Consider the following 25,183-nt stretch of genomic DNA (forward strand, 5'->3'; position numbering starts at 1 on the left):
GGATTTGTAATGACTAATGCCAAGAAAAAACAGCTGCTATCTTGCTAAAAAAGTCTACTCAGTTTTGTAAGAAACCTTGGTCTTATATGGCTGCTCTTGTTGTCAGCGTGTAGTACATCTCCTGCTAAACCTATCACCAGATCTAAAATGGGAAATAGAAAACAAATAAATATTTTACAAATGATCCCTGCTAAAACATGTTTCTGAATGTGTAATACTTTGAAATCACTGTAACATGGTTATTAATTTTTTTTTCTGTAATTATAAGCACAAATTATGCCTTGGGTACATCTGAGAGTCAGATGTGAACTGTGTGGGCAAATGTTGATGGATGATTAATGTCAAAAGATGAACTTAATGCATAGATATATTTTTTGTGAAGAAGGAAAACTAGTGTTAGTTTTGTAGGCATGTCATAAAATCGTGGGACACTATAGATTCCTAATTCTGGAATCAAAGAAATAATAGCTCTCCCAATTTCTCATAGAATAAAATGCATGCTTAGCAATCACTTTTAATTTAATTAAAGAGACCATCGTTTTCACTGCTCAGCAAGTCTCCACAGACCAGTTGCAGAGCTATCATCTACTACAGCTTCACAAAAAAAGGATTCAGAAGTATGCCAAACATTGCTTTTCCTGGGTGGTGGAAAATGTCATGGAGCTGTTAATTTTGTGGGACATCGTCTGATACATTTTTCTCAGAGAAATATTTTGAAAATGAAGCGATCTTCCTCCTCCATTTCCACTGACTTTACTTTTTAACCACTAAACTTTCAGAGAAAAAAACCTTAAAAAAAATTCTTTTAATTAAGTTAGACTGTAATTTTATCCTGAAAATTGAAATTCAAAATTTAGACCCACTCCATCATGACAGCCTAAGAAGATTTGAGATTTTACCTGAAGATGGGTTACACAGGAAGACAAAAAAAAGTTTGGGAGAGATGCTAGGGAAAAAAAAAAAGTAGAGCTAAAGAAACTGAAAGACACATGACAGATGCATTTTCATCTTTCACTTATATTTTTGACATGAATGGAACCTGGCTCCAGCTAGTACAAATTTTTCTAGCAAAGAAACATTTCACTGGAGGGATTTGTAAGCAAAGCAGGAAGATTTCCATAGGATTTCATTTTTCCATAAGGATAGACTGGAGTGCTAAGTATATAGACTAGAAGTGATCAGAATAAGGTCAACTGTGGAATTGAAAATATTCTTTTTAAATTCTCTGAGATACCAGCTCATAAGAAGTTCAGTTTGTGCTGCATGGGAAATCTTGTTACTGTGTTTTGACAGACTGTGCTTTGCTTTAAAATAAATGGAAATAATTTTCATCCTCTTGAAAACAGAATGTGTTGATGGAAAAACTACTCCTCCAGGACCAATTGCTAAGCACTTTAGAAATATGGATTCTGCTCCTGGCTTATATAGGAAAATTTACTAGCTAGTAATTTTGAGTCCCTAGCCAGATTCTTTGAATATTAATGAAATTCTCAGAATGACATAAAATGTGTCTTTTTATATATAAATCAAATATAAACACTGTTGGGTTTGTTGCACATTATTCCATTTTAAAACCAATAATTGCTTCAAATTCATTTAACTTCTGAGTCTTCCAGACTTACATTATTTGACTTTTTCTTTAGTTAGCTTTTAAAAAAAAAGAGCATAGTATATACAACCATAACTTTGAAGTTCTTTTTCTGAACTTTTCATGGGTCATTTTTAACTTTTAACGAGGTCATGTTTGAAACATCTTTAAATAAGTGAAAGCTTTTATAAATGAAATTTTTGATTGTCACAGAACCAAATTAATCTAGATACAAGAGATTTAGGTAGGCAAAAAAAAAAAGAAAGAGAAAAAGCTCAACAATAAGCCTCTTGTCTTACTAAGGAAAACATGCTAAAAAAGTACAGTATTCATCATCAAGAACCCAAGGAATATAAGGAAAAAAGTTGTACTTCAATTTAAGACCTGATCATGGACATGACCATTTATATCACTCAGATAATAAGCAATAATAGCAGCTGATAAATTCTTAGGGGCAGATCCCAAACCCTTTATGTCCTTGATCTCACCATCTCTATTACTACTCAGTCATGGTGTTGACATGCATTAGCCTACATGTCAGCTAATCACTGCTTGCTTTGTCGCTCCTGGTTGTCCACCTCAGGGATGTGGTGGCGTAGTTCAGGACAAGTAGCTGATTTATATGCTCAGTTCTCCTCTTAAACCAAGGTACAGGAGAAGTCAGCTATGGTCTTGAGAGGATCTTGATTGGATTTAGGACTTAAGCAAGTTTACACTCTTGGACATGACAGCATGGAAGGTCTCTGCATCCAGTTGGCGACTGGTGGTGTCCCCCAAGGATCAGTGTTGGGCCCAGTTCTGTTTAATATCTTTATTGATGATTTAGATAAGGGGATTGAGTCCACTATCAGCAAATTTGCAGATGACACCAAGCTGGGGGGGAGTGTCGATCAGCTGGAAGTCAGGAGGGCTCTGCAGAGGGACCTGGATAGACTGGAGAGTTGGACTGATTCCACAAGGCCAAATGCCGGGTCCTGCATTTTGGCCACAACAACCCCCTGCAGCGCTACAGGCTGGGGACAGAGCGGCTGGAGAGCAGCCAGACAGAGAGGGACCTGGGAGTTTGGATTGACAAGAAGCTGAACATGAGCCAGCAGTGTGCCCAGGTGGCCAAGAAGGCCAATGGCATCCTGCCCTGGATCAGGAACAGTGTGGCCAGCAGGTCCAAGGAAGTGATTCTTCCCCTGTACTCAGCGCTGGTGAGGCCACACCTGGAGTGCTGTGTCCAGTTCTGGGCCCCTCAGTTCAGGAAGGATATTGAGGTGCTGGAGCAGGTCCAGAGGAGAGCAACTAGGCTGGTGAAGGGACTGGAGCACAAGTCCTATGAGGAGAGGCTGAGGGAGCTGGGGCTGTTCAGCCTGGAGAAGAGGAGGCTCAGGGGAGACCTCAGCACTCTCAACTCCCTGAAAGGAGGGTGTAGCCAGGTGGGGTTGGTCTCTTTTCCCAGGCAACTATCAGCAAGACAAGAGGGCATGGTCTCAAGTTGTGCCAGGGGAGGTTTAGGTTAGATATTAGAAAGAATTTCTTTACAGAGAGGGTGGTCAGACATTGGAATGGGCTGCCCAGGGAAGTAGTGGATTCTCTGCCCCTGGAGATTTTTAAAAAGAGACTGGATGTGGCCATGGTCTAGTAACCGCAGCGGTAGTGGATCAAGGGTTGGACTTGATGACCTCGGAGGTCCCTTCCAACCCAGCTGATTCTACGATTCTATGATTCTATGATCAATCACTGTCCTAGTCCTGCTGGTCACATTGTTTCTGATACAAGTCAGAAAGACACTGGCTTTCTTGGCCACCTGGGCACACCGCTGGCTCCTGTTCAGCTGGCTGTCATCCAGGAAGTCAACAAAGTGCTAAGCTACAGGAAGAATGGTTTAAATTTACTATAACCTTCAGAAAGAAAGCTACTGTAAATAGAAAAATTCTAGTCCTGTCTAGATTTGCTGTGTGGTACCCCTGATGTTGGAGTAACCCTCAGCCATAGCAAGAGGGAGAGCACTGGAACTGATTAGAGAAAGAAGAGATATGACCACAACTATTGTTCACACACTATGGAGTCAGGGAGCAGCTGGGATCTGCTGCCTAGATCCAGACCCTGAGAAAGGATTTTTTGTCTCACAACTTAGACAAATCTTTAGAATCTGGAAATAAATTAAATACAAGTTGAATGTGGTTTGGAAATCCAGATAAAATCCAAAAGTGAGAAAGAAATTCATGTAGGCATTTCAGAGCCTTATAGAAGCTAAGCAAAATCATCTCCCAGAAAAAAGACACCAGCTGAAAGAACTGGCTCATTGAATGATCACTTTGCTCTTGTTGTTCTAGTCAAAAGGCAGGTAAGACAAGGTTTCTAGACAGAGGTAGTATCTTTTATTAGGCCTGATAGTATACTTGAAAAATTAAATAAGCCTTATGCACACAACTTCTAGCCTCTAATACAGATAATGTCTTTTTTTGGACTACATTTTGGAGATCCACACTCCTCTGGCTTAGCAGGAAAAGGTTGGATGGGATTTTCAAGGATGTCTCAAAACACATTAGATACCTCTGTGTGGGTAACTGAACCTAAAGATTGTTTTTAGGTAAAGCAAATTAGCGTTGACTCACGAATGCTCTCTTAGTTTGCATGAAATTATCTTTCTCCACACTGTTCTGAAGGCTTTTCAAAATCTTTTGACAGTGGTTTTATGATGATGTAACATGCTCTTATCTCTTAATTCCAAAACAGAAATGACTATATTTTTGTATAAAACCCTAAATTTTAGTAGCTGCTTTCAGTCTTCATATGCTTTGTGCAGAATAAGGAGATTATTAACAATTTCAGTCTTGGACTCCAATCAACTGTTCTCTCTCCAGATTCACAAACTGTGGAATCTGTGCCATCCAAAACATCTAAACATGGAATCCAGGCCAATGCACTTGATATCTCCTGCCATTCTTTATAAGCAATCAAAGAGCTCAATTTCAAGGTGTAAGCTATAAGATACTATGAAAAATCTGAGGATATTTTGGGTTTGCTTCCAATATTCATTGTTAAATGTCACTGCAGTAAGGATTTTAAGAATTATTATTGTTTGCAGCTGTGGACAAGCAGAAGGGAAGAGTTTCCCTCTCTTTCCCTGCAATTTCTCCTTATTTTGTTACTGTCATGCAAACCAAAATGATTCCAATGTTATTGCAGCAAATACTTGGTGAAACCACGTGATGGACCACCACTCCTTAGTATCTTGGGCTATGTCACTGAGCTCAGCAACCACTCTGAAAGTAGAAAATAACCAGCATAGGGAGACAATCTCAACTTCCTACATGAATCCTCATCCCTTATCTGTCCACCTGGTTTACATGTTAGTGTACACACATTGATTCTCCTTGCTATACATCTCCAGTTGCTGCAGCCAAGGAACTGGGCACTTCTGTGAAGAACTGTACAGATGCAGCTATTAATTGCTGCACTGGGGGAGCACAACAGCAGGTGTTCCCAGTATTACTCCCATTTGATTAATTTCCTGTCCCTTCCTCTGTATGATATTCAAGACTTTACTAAAAGTCACAACATTTTTTGGAAGCAAGAAGAAAGCAGCAAATGCATGGGAAATACTGGAATTCTCTATAAACTTCTATTTTTTTATTTTAAAAAACAAGGAACTCAAACCAAATGGCCCAGCCTAATTTCTGAAGCACCACCAGGACTTTAGAATTACAACTAAAGCAACACCATCTAGAGCATGGCAGCCTGCCTGTTCTTCACTGACACAGCCTGGCAATTATTAATGCTGCCAAACTGCTCTGAATCATAATCTGTGAAACAGAAGGAGATTCAATGAATCAGGTGTGTAAACAACCTGATGATTTGTTTGTGTTGACAAGGGGTTTTTTTGCTGGTACAACCCACTTTTTCAATTCTTCCAAGTTCATAAGAGGTAAGTGAATTTCAAATCACTTTTTAACCCAGCTATTTTTAGTAAGTGGTTTCATCTGACTTTGTACAGGTAATGAAGTTGAATTTAACACTTACAGAAGCACATTTTCATGCTGTTGAAAAATTATCATAAGTATGAGCATCTGGTAACTGTGGTTGTTTTTTTAATTGGATGCCACACTGGAGAATTTCAGAGGTACACATTATACAAATAACATTGAAAAAATAAACCTTTTCATTTTCATTTTTAGTTAGGCATCTTTAAAGGAGGTACACTCCTGCTGTCCCTCTGAATATGACATTAGCACATTATTTTGGAGTTTGTTTTTGTGCTCTGGGAGAAACAAGTTCTTAGTCTAATCAGCAAAATTGTGATATAGTGTTTTTTCTGAAGATGATGGTATTAGATATAGTCCTGATTTATTTCTTCAGAAAATTTTTATTTGATGAAATAGTTAAGCTGAATTTGGGAACAAAATCTTTTTATGAATTTAACAAGTAATACCTGTGAGGTCTGCTTTAGCTTCCACTGGCAAAAGATTTTATGAAGAGACTCCACTTTCATTTTGCTGGGCTGATTTTCTATAACCTTCTCTATGCCTGAGAAGGTGGAAAACTTGCAACTGTGATCAGATAAGAGGTTAAATCTAGCTTAGATGGAATAACATGACCATGATGATCACTTTACAGGCTTTTAACTGTGATCTACAAATTTTAAAAACTCATTAGAAATTCATCAAGAATCAGAGATGAGAGATGTTCAACAGAGCAAGGTATGCTCTGGTATACTTTTTCTCTAGTGTTTTTATCCAGAAATTCATTCTCCATGGGCTTTTTTTTCTCCTGTAGAAAGATCAGAGCAGTATAAGTCTAAAAGAGTAGTAGTAGGGAGTAGTAGAAGGACACAGTACTACATTGTTTTTCAAGCCATATGCTATTTCTGCGATGCATACATATTTCTGAAAGCACTAATTTCAGCACACAGCAACCATAGTGCTTGTTCAGTCTGTAAATGCTTAAAGTGTAAAGAGAAGTGGAAAATACAGACAAAGCTGATGACCAATAAATTACGCACAAGATATGTCTGGGTTTGGTTTTGTCAAGTCAGAATCCCCCCATTTTGAGAAGTGTTTAAACCGCATTCTTGACCGCTGCTGAACAGCTATTTATTTACACCCACTTCCTTACAAAACCCCAAAATGTCTTTCACAATAATATGCGTGTGGAGACCACAGCGCAACCTCGCCGTGCAGACATGCATCAGCAGCAGGGATGCCCTGGCGGGAGGACCCCTACAGCAGGGAGGGAGCAGCCCGACGGGCTCCCAAAACGCGGGGCGCTGGATGCGGGGTGCGAGTCCCGGTGCGGGGCGGCGCAGGCTGTGGCAGTGGCAGTGCCCCGGCGCGGGCGGAGCTGCGGGGGGAGCGGGGCGAGCCGCGCCTGGGCGCTCCTGTTTCTTCATTTAGTAAAAAAAGCTGTTTGCTCTCCCCGGCCGGCCCGAAGTTGGATGTCTTCTCAGCCCACCGGGGAGGGGAGAAGGAGGTGGGCTGGCAGGGCGAGCCCGGCGCATCCATCCCGCGGAGGGTGAGCGCCCTGCCGGCTCCGCGGGGGATCCGCCGGCGGGGGCAGGCGCCGGGCTGTTCCCGGCTGCCGAGACCATCGCCCAGGAGAGCAGCCTGGGGGGTACTGGTGCCGGGAGTCCTGCGCTGCCGCTCAGGACGCGTTTGCCGGAGAATCGAGTGGCTGTTTTCCCTTGGGCTGCTGCGGATGAGAGATACAGGTGGGTTTTTCTTCCAGTGTTCTGTGCCACCCCCCTCCGAAACAAGTGTAAAAAAGTTTGTGAAGGACGACTCATAAGGTGAGGTTGGTTGAAGAGGCTTTTGCTTGGTGCAGTGTAGAAGCCTGGGGAGAGTCGGTGTGTTGGGGAGGTGCTCTCAATGCCTCCTGCTGCAGCCGTCCGAGAGGCGCTTCTCATGGCTTCAGCCCAGCTCAGGAGAGGGTCTGTCTCATTTACTCTTAGCACAGACATTTCTGTGCAAAAACTTCCTCTTTGCATGGAAGAGGGGTTGTCTTAACTTTTAATATACTAGATAAAAGTAGCTTTTGTTTGAAAAGCAGTGGGTTTACCACACTAGATTTTCCCCTCGAGTAAACAGCATGGCATTCAAACGTGGGTTTCATGACCTGTTCTGCACTTACGTTGTTCTCGTTTTGATATCTGTCTTTCTCATGATCGTGAACTCCTAAAAGTAAGTCTGTTGATCTGCATACAAGAGGCTCTCCTATGGAAGAGGCTGGGAGATACCTAAACATGTGAATCACAGAACTTCCTCTCAGACTTCTAGCTTAGTTGTAAAGACCTATATCTGGGTCTCTTGAAATCTTGAAGTGTGGCTTAGGGAATGGAAAAATAGTTCAGAACAGATGGAAATTTTGATTTCAGTGTTGCGGAGTCCCACGCAGTCTCCCAGCTTTCAGCTGTGTTTGAAACAATTATTTCAGATGATACTTCTGTTTTTGGATGCTTTCTGTTAAAAAATAATTCAGTTTCTCATCTGGAAGATAAGGTTAAGTGTATGTCAACTTAAAAATTTACTGTTTCTGTCATAAGGTCAAAAAATTGATTCTTCCTTCGTGAAATTTCATCTGGGATTGTTTTTGAAATGTTATGTGGGTTTTTTTGTTAGGTGGTGATGTTTGGGGTTTTTTTAATTTAACTTTTCAGTAGAAAGCTAATTTCTTAAATGAAGGAAAAATCACTGTTTCAAAATTGATTTTTATATGAACTGAACAACAGGTTGATTTAGGCTGTGTGGATATGTAAATATAAGGGGTTTTTTATAGCTCTTTTATATTAGAAGTGAATAATGTAGATATAATGGAAGAGGGTAATGTAAGTTTTTTAGTAATATGACTTTGAAGTTTGATTTTATTTATCTATGCATTTTCCTTAGCTTTTAAACGTTGAAAGTGAGTTAAGCATCATCTTTGGTATGTTGCACGACTTTGCAAGGGAAGATGGTAAACAATCTGTCATTTAGGAATAGTGAATGAGTTCATTTAAGAAAAAAACCCAAAACAATTCTAAACACTTAAAGCTAATATGTTCAGTAAGTTACTGGGGGGCAAAGTGAGAAAGAAAAAACAGCCTCACTGTTGTAGGATACTGCTCAAACTAATGTGTGGGGGTCAAGTGCAAAAAGAAGCCTTACACTCTCAGTATTAAAGCCTGTGCTCCCAGAAGCTGATTTAACATCTTCTGAAACCCTATTTTTTTCCAACAGACTGCTTCAGAGAAAATACAAGCAGTGATGGGTGTGTGTTTTGCTGTATCTTTAGACTTCTCCTGTCAGAACCAGTTAACAGATACAGCATTTAATAACTGGTGATGTTAAATGAACTTTTGGCCCATTTCACCTGGCCATATATTTTGTATCACCTTGGATATGTTTCCCATTCCATGTCAACTCAAACAAATCCAGGGGGACAAACTGGATGCTCATTTGTTTGTCTTGGATACAATCGCAGGTTTTATTGTTTTGGGTTTTTTTAACATTTTTTGAGAAGCAGAATTGGCAGAATTAGATAGAGTTCAATCCTGCAAGCTCCTGAGTTTGCTAGGATTTAGGAGGGTTCAGGCTGTCCTGCTAGATCATGGAGACTTGGGGAATGCAGTGTCGCCTGTAAGACAGGGCTATCAGAGTTACAAAGTAATTCCTATTAAAACAAGCTATCTGTCTAAAGAAAAAAAAAAATCAAGTGAACCTTTCAGCACAGAAGCTCATCTGCAGGTGTTTCTCAGCAATAATGCGTATTATTCAGTGAAGTGCTAACTAGGTAAAAATTGGACCCATTCTTCAAGGGATTATTATGGGAGTTTAGAAGCTTTTTTGAAATCTGAATTTGGCTTGTATTGCATCTGAAGGTGTAAGAAACTTAGCACTTTATGCATCAACTACTGAAAAGAGACTTACTCCCCAGATAGCCCACATCTTGAGATGTCTTCCTCTGAAGGCCTCTGTCTCTTGCATTCACCCAAAACTTTTTGAAGTACATCTTTTTGTGTCCTACTTGTCATCTTTTGTTATCAAGTGGCCACATGGCTTGACCTTCACAGCGTCCATAATACCATTTTAGAATATATCTTACACTGATTTTTCAGGGCCTACTTCTCTTGCATGGGCATTAAAGTATCTTTCCCCAACACACCAGGGCAGAACTCATCCTGCTAAAGCTGGGCGACTTGTGGTCAGTAGAGAAATTACCTGAGCACTGGTCTGTGCCTTCACACCTAGTGTCAGACTGCTAAATTTTAGTCAGCTGAGTCCCATCCAGGGAGTAAATGTCCTTTTATAAGCACTATAAATATGAAATCTTGATATATCTTTAGGAATGCAGGATGTATGTGACTGTGTATAATAGAACTACATTTTATTATTTATATTTTGAGCTTAATAGAATCATAGGAGTTTGTGTTGGAACAAACATGTAAAGGTTATCTAGTCCAAGCCCCCTGCAATGATCAGGGCCATCTTCAACTCACTCAAGTTGTTCAGAGCTTTGTCCAACCTTACCTTGAACATTTTCAGGGATAGGGCATCTATCACGTCTGTGGGCAACCTGTTCCAGCATTTCGCCACCCTTGTTGTAAAAAACTTCATTATATCTAAACTGACCCTCCTTTAGTTTAAAACTGTAACCCCCTGTCCTATTGCTACAGGCCCTGCTTAGAAGTTCCTCCCCATCTTTCTTAAAATCCCCATTAAGTACTGAAAGGCTGCAACAAGGTCTCTCTGGAGCCTTCTGTTCTCCAGGCTGAACAAGCTCAACCCTCTCAGCCTGTCTTCATAGGAGAGGTGCTCCAGGCCAGTGGCCATTTTGTGGCACTCCTCTGGACTTGTTTTAAGAGGTCCATGTCTTTTTTGTAAGATAGAGATATGTACAGAGAGTGCGTCACATTTCCTAGAGGGATTATAAATTTTGACTTTGTCTAACACAAAAGCTGTGATGTTTTGACAATACTGATGATATTATTTAGAAGCTCTGCCTGTAGTTATTCTTGTAAAGTAAATTTCCACATAGAAATATTTATGATGGCATTCTAAAATTTTTGCTACAGATTATCTAAGAGTAACAGTTCATCCTGGGGGGGTGGGAGAGGCATCAGTAGCTGAAATAGTCTGCATGTAAATAATTTTCAGTGTATTCAGATTTTGAAGCCAAATTCTGCAATATGCTTTGCAGAATGGAGGAGCAGGTAGGAATGACCTTAACTGTATTCAGCAATAAACAGTCATGTGCAAACAGATGAGATAAAACTGTCTTTGAACCAATGGCAAAAGAATAGATTAGTTTATAAAAGCTGAACTGTAATCAGAATTATTAAAAAAATATTATTCTATGACTGAGTTTATTTCACTGTACATCTTGTGTCCCTGTGAATTCTTTCTGAAGTTCTCCTTTGGCACACCACCACCATGCTTTTTTTTGCTACCAGAAAAAAAAGTTCACTAATTACAGTTAGTGACTGAGAAATGCTCGGTATTGTATTTTTTAGTCAGTTGCTATTGCATTTGAGTTTTCTTCCACTACATTTTAAGTCTGTTCATTTTAACACAATTATGAGTAAATTTTAAGTATATTGATGGTTAGACCCAGTTAGTTTCCTTCTATAACCTTCAACCAGAATTGGACAAGTGATAATTTTTTTTCAAGTTGGTAGAAAGAGGATTTCAAAAGTTGTTTCTCTTAGATATGCTACCTGAGGTCCTTACCAACCTAAATTACCCGTGTACCTCCTGAAGGGGGAGAAAAAAGCAGAAAGCATCAGTGTTTCAGATTCTCAATGACCTAACAGTAGAAGGGCTGTGAAGTGTACAGAAAAGAAAGACAGACTGTATATGTTAGAGTTCAAAATCACTGCAATAATGAGATATATTTAGCACAGTGAGTTTGTGAAGGTAGGGAAATAGATGAAATACTTGTTCTAAAAGTTCACCATGACAGAGATATGATAAAAAAAAAAAAGCAAACAACCTCTGCATCTTCAGTAAACTCTGAACTATCATTTTTCCAGGTGTTAAACATATATTTTTCTACAAGACAATTTCCAGAAAGCAATGGTTAGGAGTAATATAGAAGATGCCCCATTTAAAAATGCACGTAATCATTCTAGGAGTACATGACACCTGAAAGAGAAGCTTTAGTATTTTTTAGTTCAGCAATTTATGGCTATTGTGCGTTTTGCATTGAGGAGTGTGAAATTCCTACATAAATGTATATATGCATATATATGCATCCATCTCCATTTTTATGGAAAATTCTGTGCCGAATTTGTCTGGAACCACATAGAGGACTGGCAAAGCAGTTGTGTCTCCACATTAAGCACTGTTGCTTCACAAAATACACATACAGTGTGTGCAGGTAAACAAATTCATGTCTGTGGTGGGAGAAGCATCTGAGACTTGAGGTGTCTGGCTGCTTTATAAATAATGAAGGAAGACATCTGTCCACTGGTAAATATGGCAAGAGAGAAATTGATATTACATATCTGCCACCCTTTGTAAGCATACAAATCACAGAATCACAGGATATGTCAAGTTGGAAGAGATCCACAATGATCATTAAGTCCAGTTCCTGGCCCTGCATGGGACCATTCCCAAGAGTAACACCATGTGCCTGCGAGTATCATCCAAACACTTCTTGAACTCTGTCAGGCTTGGTGCTGTGACCACTTCCTTGGGGAGCCTGTTCCAGTGCCCAGACACCCTCTGGGTGAAGAACCTTTTCCTATTATCCAACCTAAAGTTCCCCTGACACAACATCAGGCCATTCCCTCAGGTCCTGTCACTGGTCACCACAGAGCAGAGATCAGTGCCTGCCCCTCCTCTTCCCCTCACAAGAAAATTGTAGACTGTGATGAGGTCTCTCCTCAGTCTCCTCTTCTCCAGGCTGAACAGACCAAGTACCCTCAGCTGCTCCTCAAGGCCCTTCACCATCTTTGCTGCCCTCCTTTGGACGCTCTCTAATGGCTTAATATCTTTCTTACATTGTGATGCCCAAAACTGCCACAATATTCCAGGTGAGGCCACACCAGTGCAGAGCAGAGCAGAACAATCTCCTCCCTCAACTGTCTGGCGATGCTTTGCCTGATGCCCCCCAGGACAGGGTTGGCCCTCCTGGCTGCCAGGGCACTGCTGACTCGTATTCAACTTGCCATCGACCAGGAACCCCAGGTCCCTTTCCATACCACTGCTTTCTGGTATCTCATTCCCTAGTCTGTACATGCATCTGGGATTGCCCCATCCCAGGTGCAGAATCTTGCACTTCCCCTTGTTGAACTTCATATGATTGGTGATTGCCCAGTCCTGTAATTTGTTGGGGTCTCTCTGCAGGGCCTCCCTGCCTTTGAGGGAGTCAACAGCTCCTCTGAGTTTTGTGTCATCTGCAGACTTGCTTAGTATCCCTTCCATTCCTGCATCCAAGTCATTTATGAAGATGATGAGACAGGAGAGCTTGAGGGAGTACATTTGAAATTATTCTTTCTGTGTAAAGAAATACTTTCTCCTTCTTCTGCATTTTTCATCATTTTAATTAAGGTCTAGCCAAGACTGAAGCTTCACTTGGTGTGGATTGACTTAATGTGGAGGAAGACAAAGTTCTTCCTCTGGGAAGCTGCTACAAAAGACATGTCTTACCATGCATTTTCTCACCTGAGGAAGTTTGCTAGGAATGTGCAAATAACCACCTCCATGCTAAACTGTGAGCTAGGGAAAAACTTCTTAGAACAACCAAGGACATATTAACAAACTGTTTTTTCTGCTAAAATCAGAGTGAAAACTGAAAAGACTGAGCGATATTTGTTACAGTTCAAAAGGGGAGGAACTGTTAGTAAATTATGTACCTATGTTTTGGTCTTCATATGGACTTGTTTTGTTTTTACTATTTCTTTTTTTCTGTATTTTCAGAAAGACACCCATTGTCAGAGGAAACAAGTGCAGCTGCCATCGATAGGGCTGTCCGTTTGCTCTGAAAGAGGAGACCATGCTGAAGCATCTTTTTAATATACCTTCCATTCTGAGCATCAGAAAAGATCATCTAACATGATCGTAGGTTTAAATAACAAAGATGAATTTGACGTGACTTTTTGCTTGATTTTGCTGCCCTGGAATTACTGCAGAGCAGACCACTGGAAAGACACAGTGCAGGAATATACTCTTGTGCTGAAATACAGTATTTCACACCTGCATAACCATGTAAAAGGTATCTTATCTGAGCAAAGGTCAGAAGACTTTCTGAGATGGCTTGACCTGTGATGGAAAAACTCTTCTAGGAAACTGCTGGAGTACTTCAGCAACGGGCACCCAGCATCTCTGCCCCAACTGATCTGTGTCAAAGTCCAAAATGAACCACACTTGGACATACAACTTGAGCTTTGGTGCACCTGCAGATCCTGTTGAGCCAAGGGCTGGACTCACAAGAAGTGGGCACACAGTAGTGGCTGTTTTTCTTGGATTCATCTTTTTTTTTGGTTTCTTGAATAACTTAATTGTCCTCATCCTCTTCTGCAAATTTAAAACCCTTCGTAACCCAGTCAACATGCTCCTCCTGAACATCAGTATCAGCGACATGTTAGTGTGCATCTCAGGCACTACTCTCAGTTTTGCATCTAACATTCGTGGCAAGTGGATTGGAGGGGAGCATGCTTGTAGGTGGTATGGCTTTGTCAATTCCTGCTTTGGTAAGAGTTCAATGATAATTCTTTAGTCTCTTTTTCTTAATACTGGTGCATGAAGCAACTTGATCAGTGAGCTCAATGCTGGTCTGTGCTGAACAGAAGGTTACTTTGATTGCCGTGTTATGGTCAAACACAACTGAAATCCATCTTTTAAAACATTTTAAAAGACTTTAGGAGAGAGTAGCAGAGATCTAATAAATATTTCCTAACATATCCCAATCTTTGAAATTACTTATGTTTTAAGGGTTAAAAATGTAATATAGAAAGAGGCAAGCCACTGGAAAGAGTTTAACTGTATGAATGCATATAATACTTCTCTCTTTTTCAGGAATATCTCTGCCATTGCAGAACTACAGGTCTCTCTGTGTGTTTCTGCCATAAACAAAGCCACCTGAAAGTACCATTTGTAATTATCTATCAATGTATATCTATCTATAATACGAATTTCTCGTGTCCTGGATAATGAGTTTTCATTACTGGATGCTTTCTGTTCTCCTGCAAAGCAAAATTTTTATTTTAAAATACATCCTTGTAGATTCAATAGCAAACTAAGTCTTAGATTTGTCAGAAGTGATGGTAAAAGTATTCAGTATTCTTATCTTGATCAGACAAAACATTTTTGCAGCCAGCTTTTATACTGCTGGATATAAATGTTTTAACTGGAAATTATTTTAATTGTTGAAAAAGATAAAGGACAAAGTACAGACAGAAGGAAGCCTTCGTCCTCCAAGGTGGCCTGTCTGTTTAGGATATGTGTCACCAAGCAGTCGTCCTTTCTTCGTTTATTCCTACATTCAAAAAATGTAGGAAAAAATGTATTAAAGCATAAACTGGCCTGTTGGTGCATGTCTAGATGTGATCCTTATCTCACCCAGACCGGGTGACTCAGTACAGCTCCCTCTTACTGTACATCCTTGTTTTGGTGCCTCCAGGCCACCAGGACAGGACAAGCGCAAGCCTGGCTCTTCTCCCATCCTGGATTGCAGTGCATCTCCTGCAGGCATTTGGCCCACAGCTCTTGATGTAGAAGCAGGTGGTGGATCCAAATGCATGTTTTCTACCTGAATTATAAGCTCTTACTGTTTCCAGTGGTGTGGTCTCTGGTATGTTTTGATCAACATAACTGGTCTACTCTGGCCTCCAATCGGGAGGTCTGGAGACACACAATCTATAACACTGCTGATGCTTTTGAGAAAGCACACAGGATCACTCTTGAGGAGAAAAGACAAAGCAGAAAGAATCGTGCCTTGCAGAATATACCACCTAAGGAGTCTTTCTGCTGTGCCTTTTGCAACCGGGCATGCCTATCTCGAATTGGCCTCTTTAGCCACCAGCACGCTTGTAACAAACGTGGGTAGAGCCCTCCCCAAATCTTCATTCGCGAAGCCCAGCCATGCAGTCTCTGGTACCTGTCACTTCCTCAAACGTGTGCTACACTGATGACCATTAACTCAGCCTGGCAGCTTCCCCTGGGAAACTGCTACTTTGCCCAAAGTGAAGTCTTGGGAGTTAGCAATGTTGTGTAACATAAGAGCACTTACTTTGGGCATCCAAAAGTAGACCCCATCAACAATACCTTGGCTTGTTTTGATGAGTTATTTTTGGTTTGGTCTGTGCAAAGCAGAATGACAGGTCTTCCAGGTTTCATTTCCATTTTTTGTGAGTTTTATGAGTTCGAGTATTTCTGTACTTGGTCTTCTCAGGAAGAAAGAAGTTAAGACTGCTTTTTCTCCCTTGCTTGATTTAGCCTCTTTTTTATTATTTAACAGTGGGATGGGTGAATAACATTTGAAGGGAGGGGTGGAAAAGGTGTTTTTTAAGGGATTAGGAAAAAGGTATGTTAATGGTGCCCTTTGAGCCTGTTGGCTGCTGTCAGGATACATGTGAGTTACCACCTGTCATGGGTTGAGGTGGCTGGGTTTTTTGGTAGCGGGGGAGGGCTGTTGCCCGAGGGGTGGACTTGTCTCCCTGCACTGCTGTGGTGGGAGGAGGGAGAACATGGAAGGAAGGAGGGGTGGGTGGAAAGTGTGTTTAAGACTGTTTTATTTCTCACTCTTTAGATCTTATCCTGTTAGTAATAAATTTTAATATTAACCCCACATTGAGTCTGTTTTGCCTGTGTGACCCTCCCAGCTCAGAGCAACTTTAGTGGGCGCCTAGAGTCTGGCCAAGGTCAACCCATGACACCACCCCAGTGACTGTGGAATTAAACCTTCAAATGGGGAAGTTTCTCCTAGGGTGACCTGCTTGTGGAATAATTCTTGAAAGTCAGATCTATATAAATTGGATGGATGGCCAGAGTGCAGATTTCTGTGCTAACCTGTTTTCACATGAGTTTCTCTGTTAAAATGGATTAGATCATCAAGGAACACACAAGCAAACAAAAGAACAAAACCCAGAATGTCAAAGGTGACCTCAGCTCCTCTTAGTGATGTTGGCCCCGTCAGCAGGGTGTCCTGGGCAGCTGAGGCAGCCTAAGTGCAGGTAGTGCGCAGTTCTCGTGACGGTCTTGCAGTGCTCACACTTTCTTTCATTAGTGGGTATAAAGGGCATGCATACTGAAGAAGTTTGTTTGCAGAGTTACAATTAAAAGATGTTCACTTACATCTTTACATACAGAAAAACATGCATAAAGGAACTAGTAGTAGCAGGCTGCCTAACATTTATATGTCTATAAACAGATTATATCTGTTGATAAATACCATTATTCATCAGGTTTTATGACTTTCTGTCCTCCAGAATGTGCTAAAAAAGAGCTAGTGTAGGTGTGCAGCGCATTGATGGCTTTTTCATGTCTTCATAGCACTTGAAAACAAAATGCCTTTTTTTTCCGATTTTTAACATTCAGTGTGTGCTGTAAACATTATAGACTGAGCAAGGATCCACTGAGTGGAATGGTTGAATTGTTTTGTGGCTATTGGAAAGTAACATGAGAGAGCTGTGAGGGTCTTATTGAGACTTGCAGGTATTATTGCTAAAACAAAAAACAAATACCATCTCAGTAATTGTAGGATTATTTTCCTTGTCTTCTGTGGACTTTGGAAAATTTGTAAAAAACTTACTTAAGTGATTCAGAAACTGAAGACGTGGAAAATCAAGTATATTCTGTGTCATAAACATGGTTTAAGACTCACTGATTGGTTCATTGTAGTTACTGAGGATAATCACAGAGTCGTAGAATGGTTAGGTTGGGAGGGACTTAAAAAACCATCTAGTTCCAACTCAAATTCTAACTGTTAAAATATTTTTAAATACAGTTCATTATGAAGAGGCTTCTGAAAGGACTGTATTTTAATACAGGGGTTTTTTTCCCTCTCAGTTTGTTTTGTGATACTGTGAAAGCCTCCTTTTTGTTCTGTACCGAATTGAGAGTGAAGGTGTTATCCTCCAGGTTTGTGGCTTGGATGAAACCTGAGACAATGAAAGCAAGAAGCTGAGATTTGTTTAAAACATAAATGCACAGTAGATAAACTTTTTTTTTTTTATCTCCAAAGTGTCTTACCTTTTTTAAAATCACATGACTGTTGCCCTGGAAGGTGATCTTGAAAGCAGAGCTGATTCTTCTCCCAACAGTATTGACAGTGCAATGTACATTGTTGTCACTTAGTGTGAAATCAAGAAAGTTATTTACTGAGCAATCCATTGCCTACCCCAGGCACTTAAAAATCATGACTCAAGAACCGGCACCAGGGGATTGCCGTGGGCACAAGGGAAAAAAATTATGGACAAAGTGAAGGTTTTTTGGTTAAATTACTTGTTGCTTTCCCCATGTCTGCTTGTGATTTCAAATGATTCACAAAAAGCAGAAGGTTTTAAAGCTATCAGGAAGTGCAGATGCTGATCAATAAACATGTAGTCAGGATTTTATGGAGAAATTTAAATATCATGAAAGCTGCTATGGAAGTAAGAGTTGTTGGGTCTTGATCTGGGGGAGCATTAGGAATGGAGCTAGAGGAGAAACAGCATGGTCTGTTTGCAGCATAAATGATTTTATTCTGGTGCTTGTGCATGTTTGCAGCTCAGTAGGTCACTGCAGTGGAAACTGCATGTGTCACTGAGTTGGGGAAATAGATGGATTTTTTAAATTTGCTCCCATTACCCACCAGTTAGTCATGGTTTGACAAGCTCATGGTTATACATTTAAACAAACATGAAAAGGGACACAGGGACAGGATCCATTTTCCCAGCTGAACTCAGAGTAACCTTTGCAAGCAAGGTGAAAGAAGGACAGTTAAATATATTTATTATGAATTTATTAAACATCAGATGTTAATTTAGGAAAAATATATTATTTAGTAAAGTAATCCTATAGAGACCATATATACATGAAGTGATATGCTATCCTAAGATTAAGTTTGTCTTGCGGTTCTGTCCATCTCAGCGTAGTCTCTCCAGTGCCTTTTTAAACACTACAAATCTCTGGACAGATGAAAATTTTCAGAAACTTTCCCTTAATGTAGACTTCCCAAATATGTAGGATAAGCAGAATTTGGGCCCAGATGAATTCTGGAGTTCATTTTCAGAATCACTACTATACGTCATATCATGATTAACTATTAAGTAGATTAATACATGTGGGAAAGACAAAGAGCTTTCTCTGGCTCCAGAAATCCAACACTAGATTCTAATGCTGGAAAAGTTTCAAGGCACATTACTAGCAGGGATATTTCTGTGACTGTTGACCTCTTAGCTCTTGTTTTCATGTGTCTGCTGGTTGTTTTCTCTTTCTTAACCTTCATGGTTGTTAAAATACCTGGAAGTTTGACTCAGAAGTTGATTCCAAAATTTCATTGTTAAAAATGAATTGAGATTACAGGACCCAGAGATGCCTATGCCATGTGAAAGCTGTGTGACTCGAGGCTGTGTCTTCCTGCACAACATCCCGTCTGTCCTGGATGCTGGGGAGGGCTACGTTCCTAAACCTGTTTGTACTGAAGTAGGGCATGTAGACATGTCTTTATGTCCATTGATAAACCAAGGTCATATCTAAATGAGGACTTTAAAGTTAATCTTTTTAGAAATCCTGTAGCACTCAACTCTATGGGTAGATAATCTTCTTAGTCATATTAAATCAGTTATTGAATTATTCCCTTGTAAACTGGCAGAGAAGACACAGAATAAGAAATGGAACTGCTCATGATTTTTCTTTAAAGTTCAGCTGCCTTGAACAAATGCCTTAAAAATAATTCTCTTCTTAATATTTTATCTTGATTTCATATGCTCTGTTTTAGGCTCACTGCACTAAACTAATATACTTATTTTAGAGTACAGACTTCTAACATACTAGAAACTCCCTGTTTATGAGATGCAGTTGAGACTTCAGATGTAAAAAATGACTCTCCTGTGAAAAGACACATTTATTTCCATGAGTAAAGACATAATCTCCTTGGGCTTGATCCTGCAAGAGTTCAAGTCCAAAGTTTTCTGAGCCTTGATGCAGCAAGTTCTCATCTCTCAGTGCAAAGCCACACTTAGCAGCTCCTCACCTGGATGCAGACCATGGATAGCTCCTTTTGCAGTGGTCTTGGGATGGGATTAGAGGTGATATATCTATAAATAAAGCTGATAGCAAGAACAACTAATCAGTAATGTTTAGGAAAACATAGTTCTGCAGACAGACCCTAGAAATGTTCTCTGTTTGAGGTGCATAGACTCTGTTATGTCTGCAATCAATCTGACCTGTGCAAGCTTTCATCAGTGGTTGGTCAGTAGCAGAAATACTCTGCTGGATCAAAGAGAGGGGTAGAAAAAAAGGTGCCTGACTCATGGAATTAGGTCAAATGTGCTTATAGTTCCTTCATCTAAAAGAGAAGAAACATCTTTACCTAGAGGGCTTTAGTTATTTTAATACAGTGTTACAACTGATAGTTTATCCTGAATTTTTCCACAAAATTTCAAGCACTCGATATGCATTAGATTGTATAGTAAATGGAAACAGAAAAGTACTTATTCAGAAGATATGTAATCTGAATTCCTCTTTGGCATCTCCTCTCTAGAGAAACTGAAGTTAACCTGCTATACTTTTTATTTAAATAATTAATCAGAGGTAGTGGTATATTATTAATTACACCTTTCAGGGCCATATTTACATGGAAAAATGAAATGCTCTCCCCTTAGAGACAGATGGAATCGTGTGGCTAAAACCATTTCCCAATCCCAAAAGCTTCTTTTATAATCAATAGAAAACCAAATTTGTATTGCCAGCATGCAAACTGTCTGATGCATTTGAGACATTCTCTTCAGGATGATAGGAGCTGTGCCCTACAAGAACCCCTCTATTTCCACTGGCTATGAAAGGAACCCAAGCTCAGGGGTAGATACTTGCTCTGTACCTCTCTGGAGTCATGAGACAACCCTCACAAATAGGATGCTTATTGCTTCTTTATTCTTTCTGTAATTTTCTTACTTTTGCTTATAATTCCCTCCCCACTTCAGTATCCTCTTCTGGGATGTTTGGTTTATTTCCATTTCCTATAGGCATTAAACACTGCACAAAGCTGAAATCACTTAGAATAGTTGTTCAAGAGTGAGTATTTTTAAGACATCTGTTGTATTTTCATGAAGAGGTGCCCAAGTCCTCTTTCTGATCTTAAGATCTCAAATTCATCATGTAGGGAAAATGCTGTCTGCTCCTCCTACAGGCAATTTGTAGAGCATAAATACTGGCCTTCTCTGTTCAGTTTACATGCTTGAAGTAGGGAGACGACTTGGGAGAAAGTTTTGGAAAATACGATAAAGGAGAAACCAAGCCATGCAGAGAAAGTGGAAATGGAAGACCTTATGTTGTACTTTAAGTGTTATTCCTGAAATCAGAGACTTCAGTCTGGTAGGTGCTTGAACACTGGTTTAGGATAAGAGAAGGTTTTGCCTTCATTATGACTGAGCATCATTGAAGATGTCGTTCAATTTGCCCGTGTTTATAAGGCATTACAGATTATGGGTGTTGATGCCCAACGGTGTTAGGTCAGATCCTGTGGTGTGCAGTTGGTGTCTGTATTACCAGGCATGGTTAATTCTCCCTTCCCTGGTCTGGGCAGCTCCAGCTGAGCCCCATCTCCACGCCATACTGCAGTAGGACTGTGGAGCGCTCCGGAACCTCGACATTTTCCTCCTTCTCCCCTCTCTCAGCTTTCAGCAGAGCAGAAATTCAAGCACATGGCTTAAACAGGAACTAGAGTGTGCTCTGATCACTGATCCTCAGGTGCCCTCAGCTTTCAGCAGCAGCCAGGTGAAGGTGGAGACATATTTTCTCTTAGCTGCCATCCTTAATGTTTTCTGACGAATTTTGTTGTATGATAATGTAGAATCTGTTTTCCTAATGCCTGTACAAAAGAAAACAGCAAAAAACATGGAGAGATATCAACAGCTTGTGTATGTGTCCCTGGACAGAGGGTCAGAAGAACAGTAGAATTCTGTAAGGGAATGAGTAACTTTGGCATTTTTTGTGCATAGTTGTTGGCTGTCAATGTAAAACCATGTTCAGCCCATGCCCAAAGTCTGTTTCCATGCATGTTCAAGTGACTACAGATTTCTGTCTATGTTTGATGCTTCCTTATTGGGCAGCCATGCCTGCAGTTTGGTTGCATAGTTTTGGTTCTATGTTATGAATCATGTTGCAGAACACTAGGGACTTCATGCAAGGAAGTACACAAATAACATCAATTCACATGGACACTGTGAATAGGAGCTTAAAGGCGAAGACCACATTGGATTTCTTGAAAAATTATCCTGATGGTGAATTGAATCCAAAATCATGTCTGTAAGCTCTGTTGGAGATGATGGAACAGCATTTCTGTCAGAGTTCAGGTTTAATCATTGACATTTGCAGGCCCTTTTTCCTTATCATGGGTCATGGAAATAATGCAGGCAATGCAATATGCCTGATGTCAGTTTTCTGTTAATTTAAGAAAAAGCAGAAACCAGCTCTGCTGGTAGTCAAGTCACACAGATGTGAAGAAATATGTCATGAAATTGTAGTTGGCTTTTTGGTCGTTCAGTGGGTATAATGAAATAAACTAGAGCCCAGTAAATAAGCAACATTCAATCCAAAAAAAGAGTTTAATGGACTTTGCTTGTGAAAGACAAATCATATTATTTTTAACTCTGTGTGTGATAATCTCTAGGAATTGTTTAGACTATCTGCATGCTGACACATCAGACAGAATTGAGTAATTTTTTTAAAATTTTTAAGCTTCCCTTGTAGGTCCTGAGGTATACCAGGGAGTGGATATTATCTTTGGCTGTTTAAGTTGAAGTTATATACCCAGTGACATTTTCTTAACTGATGACATTCATTTTCTATGGGTTTTTTTTTTTTTTTTGGAAGCATTTAAGCTGAATCTTCTGGTCTAGTAAGCAAATTAAACTTACAGGCTTTTCAGTGATAAAAGGGATACAGAACCATTGGCATAGTTCCAAATAACAACACAATAATGGGTGATAACTACTAATTTCATTTCCCCCTCCCCTATTTTCTCAGCTGTGGCAAATACTTCATACTTAAAGTAATTACTAGGGTTGGGTTCTTTTTTTTTGTTTGGTTTTTTTTCAATGTTAGTGTTTCTGCCACTTTTCTAATTAGAAAAGTCTATTAAGTGAGAAAATAATTTGTTAAAAAAGTGTGCTCACATGGAAAAATAAATTTCTTTGAAAGCTGGAGTTATCCTGTTTACATTTTTGTTTTTCTACACATCAACACTAGCTGAAAAACTGCTTCTGGAACCAAAGATGCAGTAATGTCTAATAATAAAGTACAGCCTGTATTGATTCGCAGACCACTTACTGCTTCTGTGGATTTCTCAGCTAACATGATTCACTACTTTAAAAATCGAAATGCCTCCTATTACTGGAAGATTTGTGGATTTGGTTTTATGAGTTGTTTGGGGTTTTTTAAATACTAAGTAAAAATTACCTCTGTCTGCTCCAAATTTTTCCTAATTGATACAGACAGGAGGAGTATTTGATATCTGCAGACAGCAAATGCAACGGAGCACCACTCCAAGTAGGCATTTCCTCCCCCTAGCATCCCACCATCCCATTTCTGTGAGATGGCCCTGTACTTTGACTCCTGAGCAGCTCAGGACCTGGTTGCCCCTCTCTCTCCTCCATGCTGTGCTGGCCCAGTGTGGATCAAGGGATGCAGATGGGTGAGCATTCACCCCATACATGGGTGAAGTCTCAGGGTCCCTGGAGGCTGCTTGACTCCCCTCTCATCTGGTCCAGATGGTAATGCCTCTAATCAAGGTCACCTAGGTACCATCTTTTAAACCACCATGTTATAACAATGCCAGACTTCTCTTGCTTCAGCTGAAGGTTTCTCATGCCAGCTATCAGCATCGGGCTCGGTTGCTCTGGGCTATTTCAGCCAACAAGTCTTTCCAAAATGTGGTAAAACTATGTTACTTTTCCTGTTTGCAGTTTCTTAAACCTGTTTTACAGGCAGATGCCAATAAGTTGGAAGTACAATCTCATCCTATGGCCAGATACAGAATTCTACTGTTCCTTTTGAAAATATAGCAGCCACAATGCAGAAAGCTAGCGACTTGCTGGGGTAAGCTGAAAATCTACATATATTTCACAGTTTTTTATTAGAGGCAGGCAATCACTATCTGCTAATTTTCTAGTGTGTTTTTCAATTATATCTTCTATTGTTTCTTTCCCCTTCACATTTTCTATTGTTTCTATTTGTTGCACTAATGCAATCAAGTGCAGAAAAATAGTAGATAACTATGGCAAGAAGGAATCAAAGTGAACAGGCTTCAGATGAATCAATAGATGGAAACTCTTTTATTCTGAATTATTTTTGAGGAGATTTATAACAGCAGAAATTTGTTCAGGACCAAATAACTATCAGAAAAAAAAAGGCATCAAAAAAGCAGACTCGATTGTGAAAATTTTTCATAAGGACTAGTCTGATAATCTTGAAAACAGCAATGTAAAACTTTGCTTAGATTAGAACTCTGGCAATTTCCAAGTTTCAAAACCATTAGTTAATTCATATGTATGACATTTTATTGCTTCATCTCTAAATGTTGTCCAAGTCTAGTACAGACCTCTGAGATAGTACTGGAATAGCACTTTGAACTAAGAAATGGTATGAATTTTACAAAAACATATATCCCCTTTAACTTCTCCTTATGAAAATTTTAGGACACGCAATGGTTGATTACAGTTGGGTCTGCATTGCAATGTACATGCTGAAGCGTTATTGTTTGCCAAATTTACAGTTTGTGGGTTATTTCTGTTCTGGCCTCAGGCTGTTTGTGGTGTTACTGACACATTTAATCACCATAATGAAATTAGGTGAACTGTTTAGGATGCTGTGCAGCAGGCAGCCCAAGGCAGAGCAGGTCAGGCTGCACCGTCTTTCCCTTCATTGCTGGCAGCAGAACAAGCACTTAATGGGATGGCCATGTCTGTGGCTGATCTGTTTGCCTTAGTGTAAGTTCAGCAGGAGTTAATTAGAAACAGTTCTAGGGCAGGAATTAATATGGTGGACATGAGGAGTTATAATTTCTGCCTCTTAATGAAAAGGTGGAGTATGTACATGGTATTTGGGCGTATATCATGTATATGTTCTGTACACTGACTGTAATGCACGAAGCAATTCTTCTACATGCAAGTTTTTGTAACAAATCCTAGTAGTTTGCCCTAATTTATCCAAACTGACAACTTTTGCTCTGTTTTTGAACTGCTCAGTTTTCACAGAAAGAATGTGTGGCCGCCCAAGAGGGCCGAGGACCAGCAGGGGCTGCATGAGGTTGTTGGGGATTGCTTTACTGTGTGTACTTCTTAAAATTGAAAATGTATTTCTGTGTAATATCCTTGTGAGAAGCAAAGACTGCATCACAGGAATAGGATGAAAGGCTGCCAGATAAATATGCCAGTCAGGATTTAAATAGGCTTTTTCTAATGGGTAGAAAGCAGGTTATGAGGCAAGA

At 40.0% G+C, this 25,183-nt stretch overlaps 1 protein-coding gene across 1 annotated transcript in view; it reads left to right on the forward strand.

Annotated features, from left to right (window-relative positions):
* The first annotated feature begins 6,825 nt into the window (after positions 1-6,825).
* Positions 6,826-25,183, forward strand: part of LOC135410081 (pinopsin-like) — a 79,592-nt gene continuing 61,234 nt past the window's right edge. The window contains exons 1-2 of the mRNA XM_064646382.1: positions 6,826-7,286; positions 13,474-14,246. Coding sequence (XP_064502452.1) covers positions 13,910-14,246 — 337 coding nt within the window. The 5' untranslated portion in view covers positions 6,826-7,286; positions 13,474-13,909. The remainder of the gene's footprint in view (positions 7,287-13,473; positions 14,247-25,183) is intronic.

Source organism: Pseudopipra pipra, chromosome 2, assembly GCF_036250125.1.
Source record: "Pseudopipra pipra isolate bDixPip1 chromosome 2, bDixPip1.hap1, whole genome shotgun sequence".
NCBI lineage: Eukaryota > Metazoa > Chordata > Aves > Passeriformes > Pipridae > Pseudopipra > Pseudopipra pipra.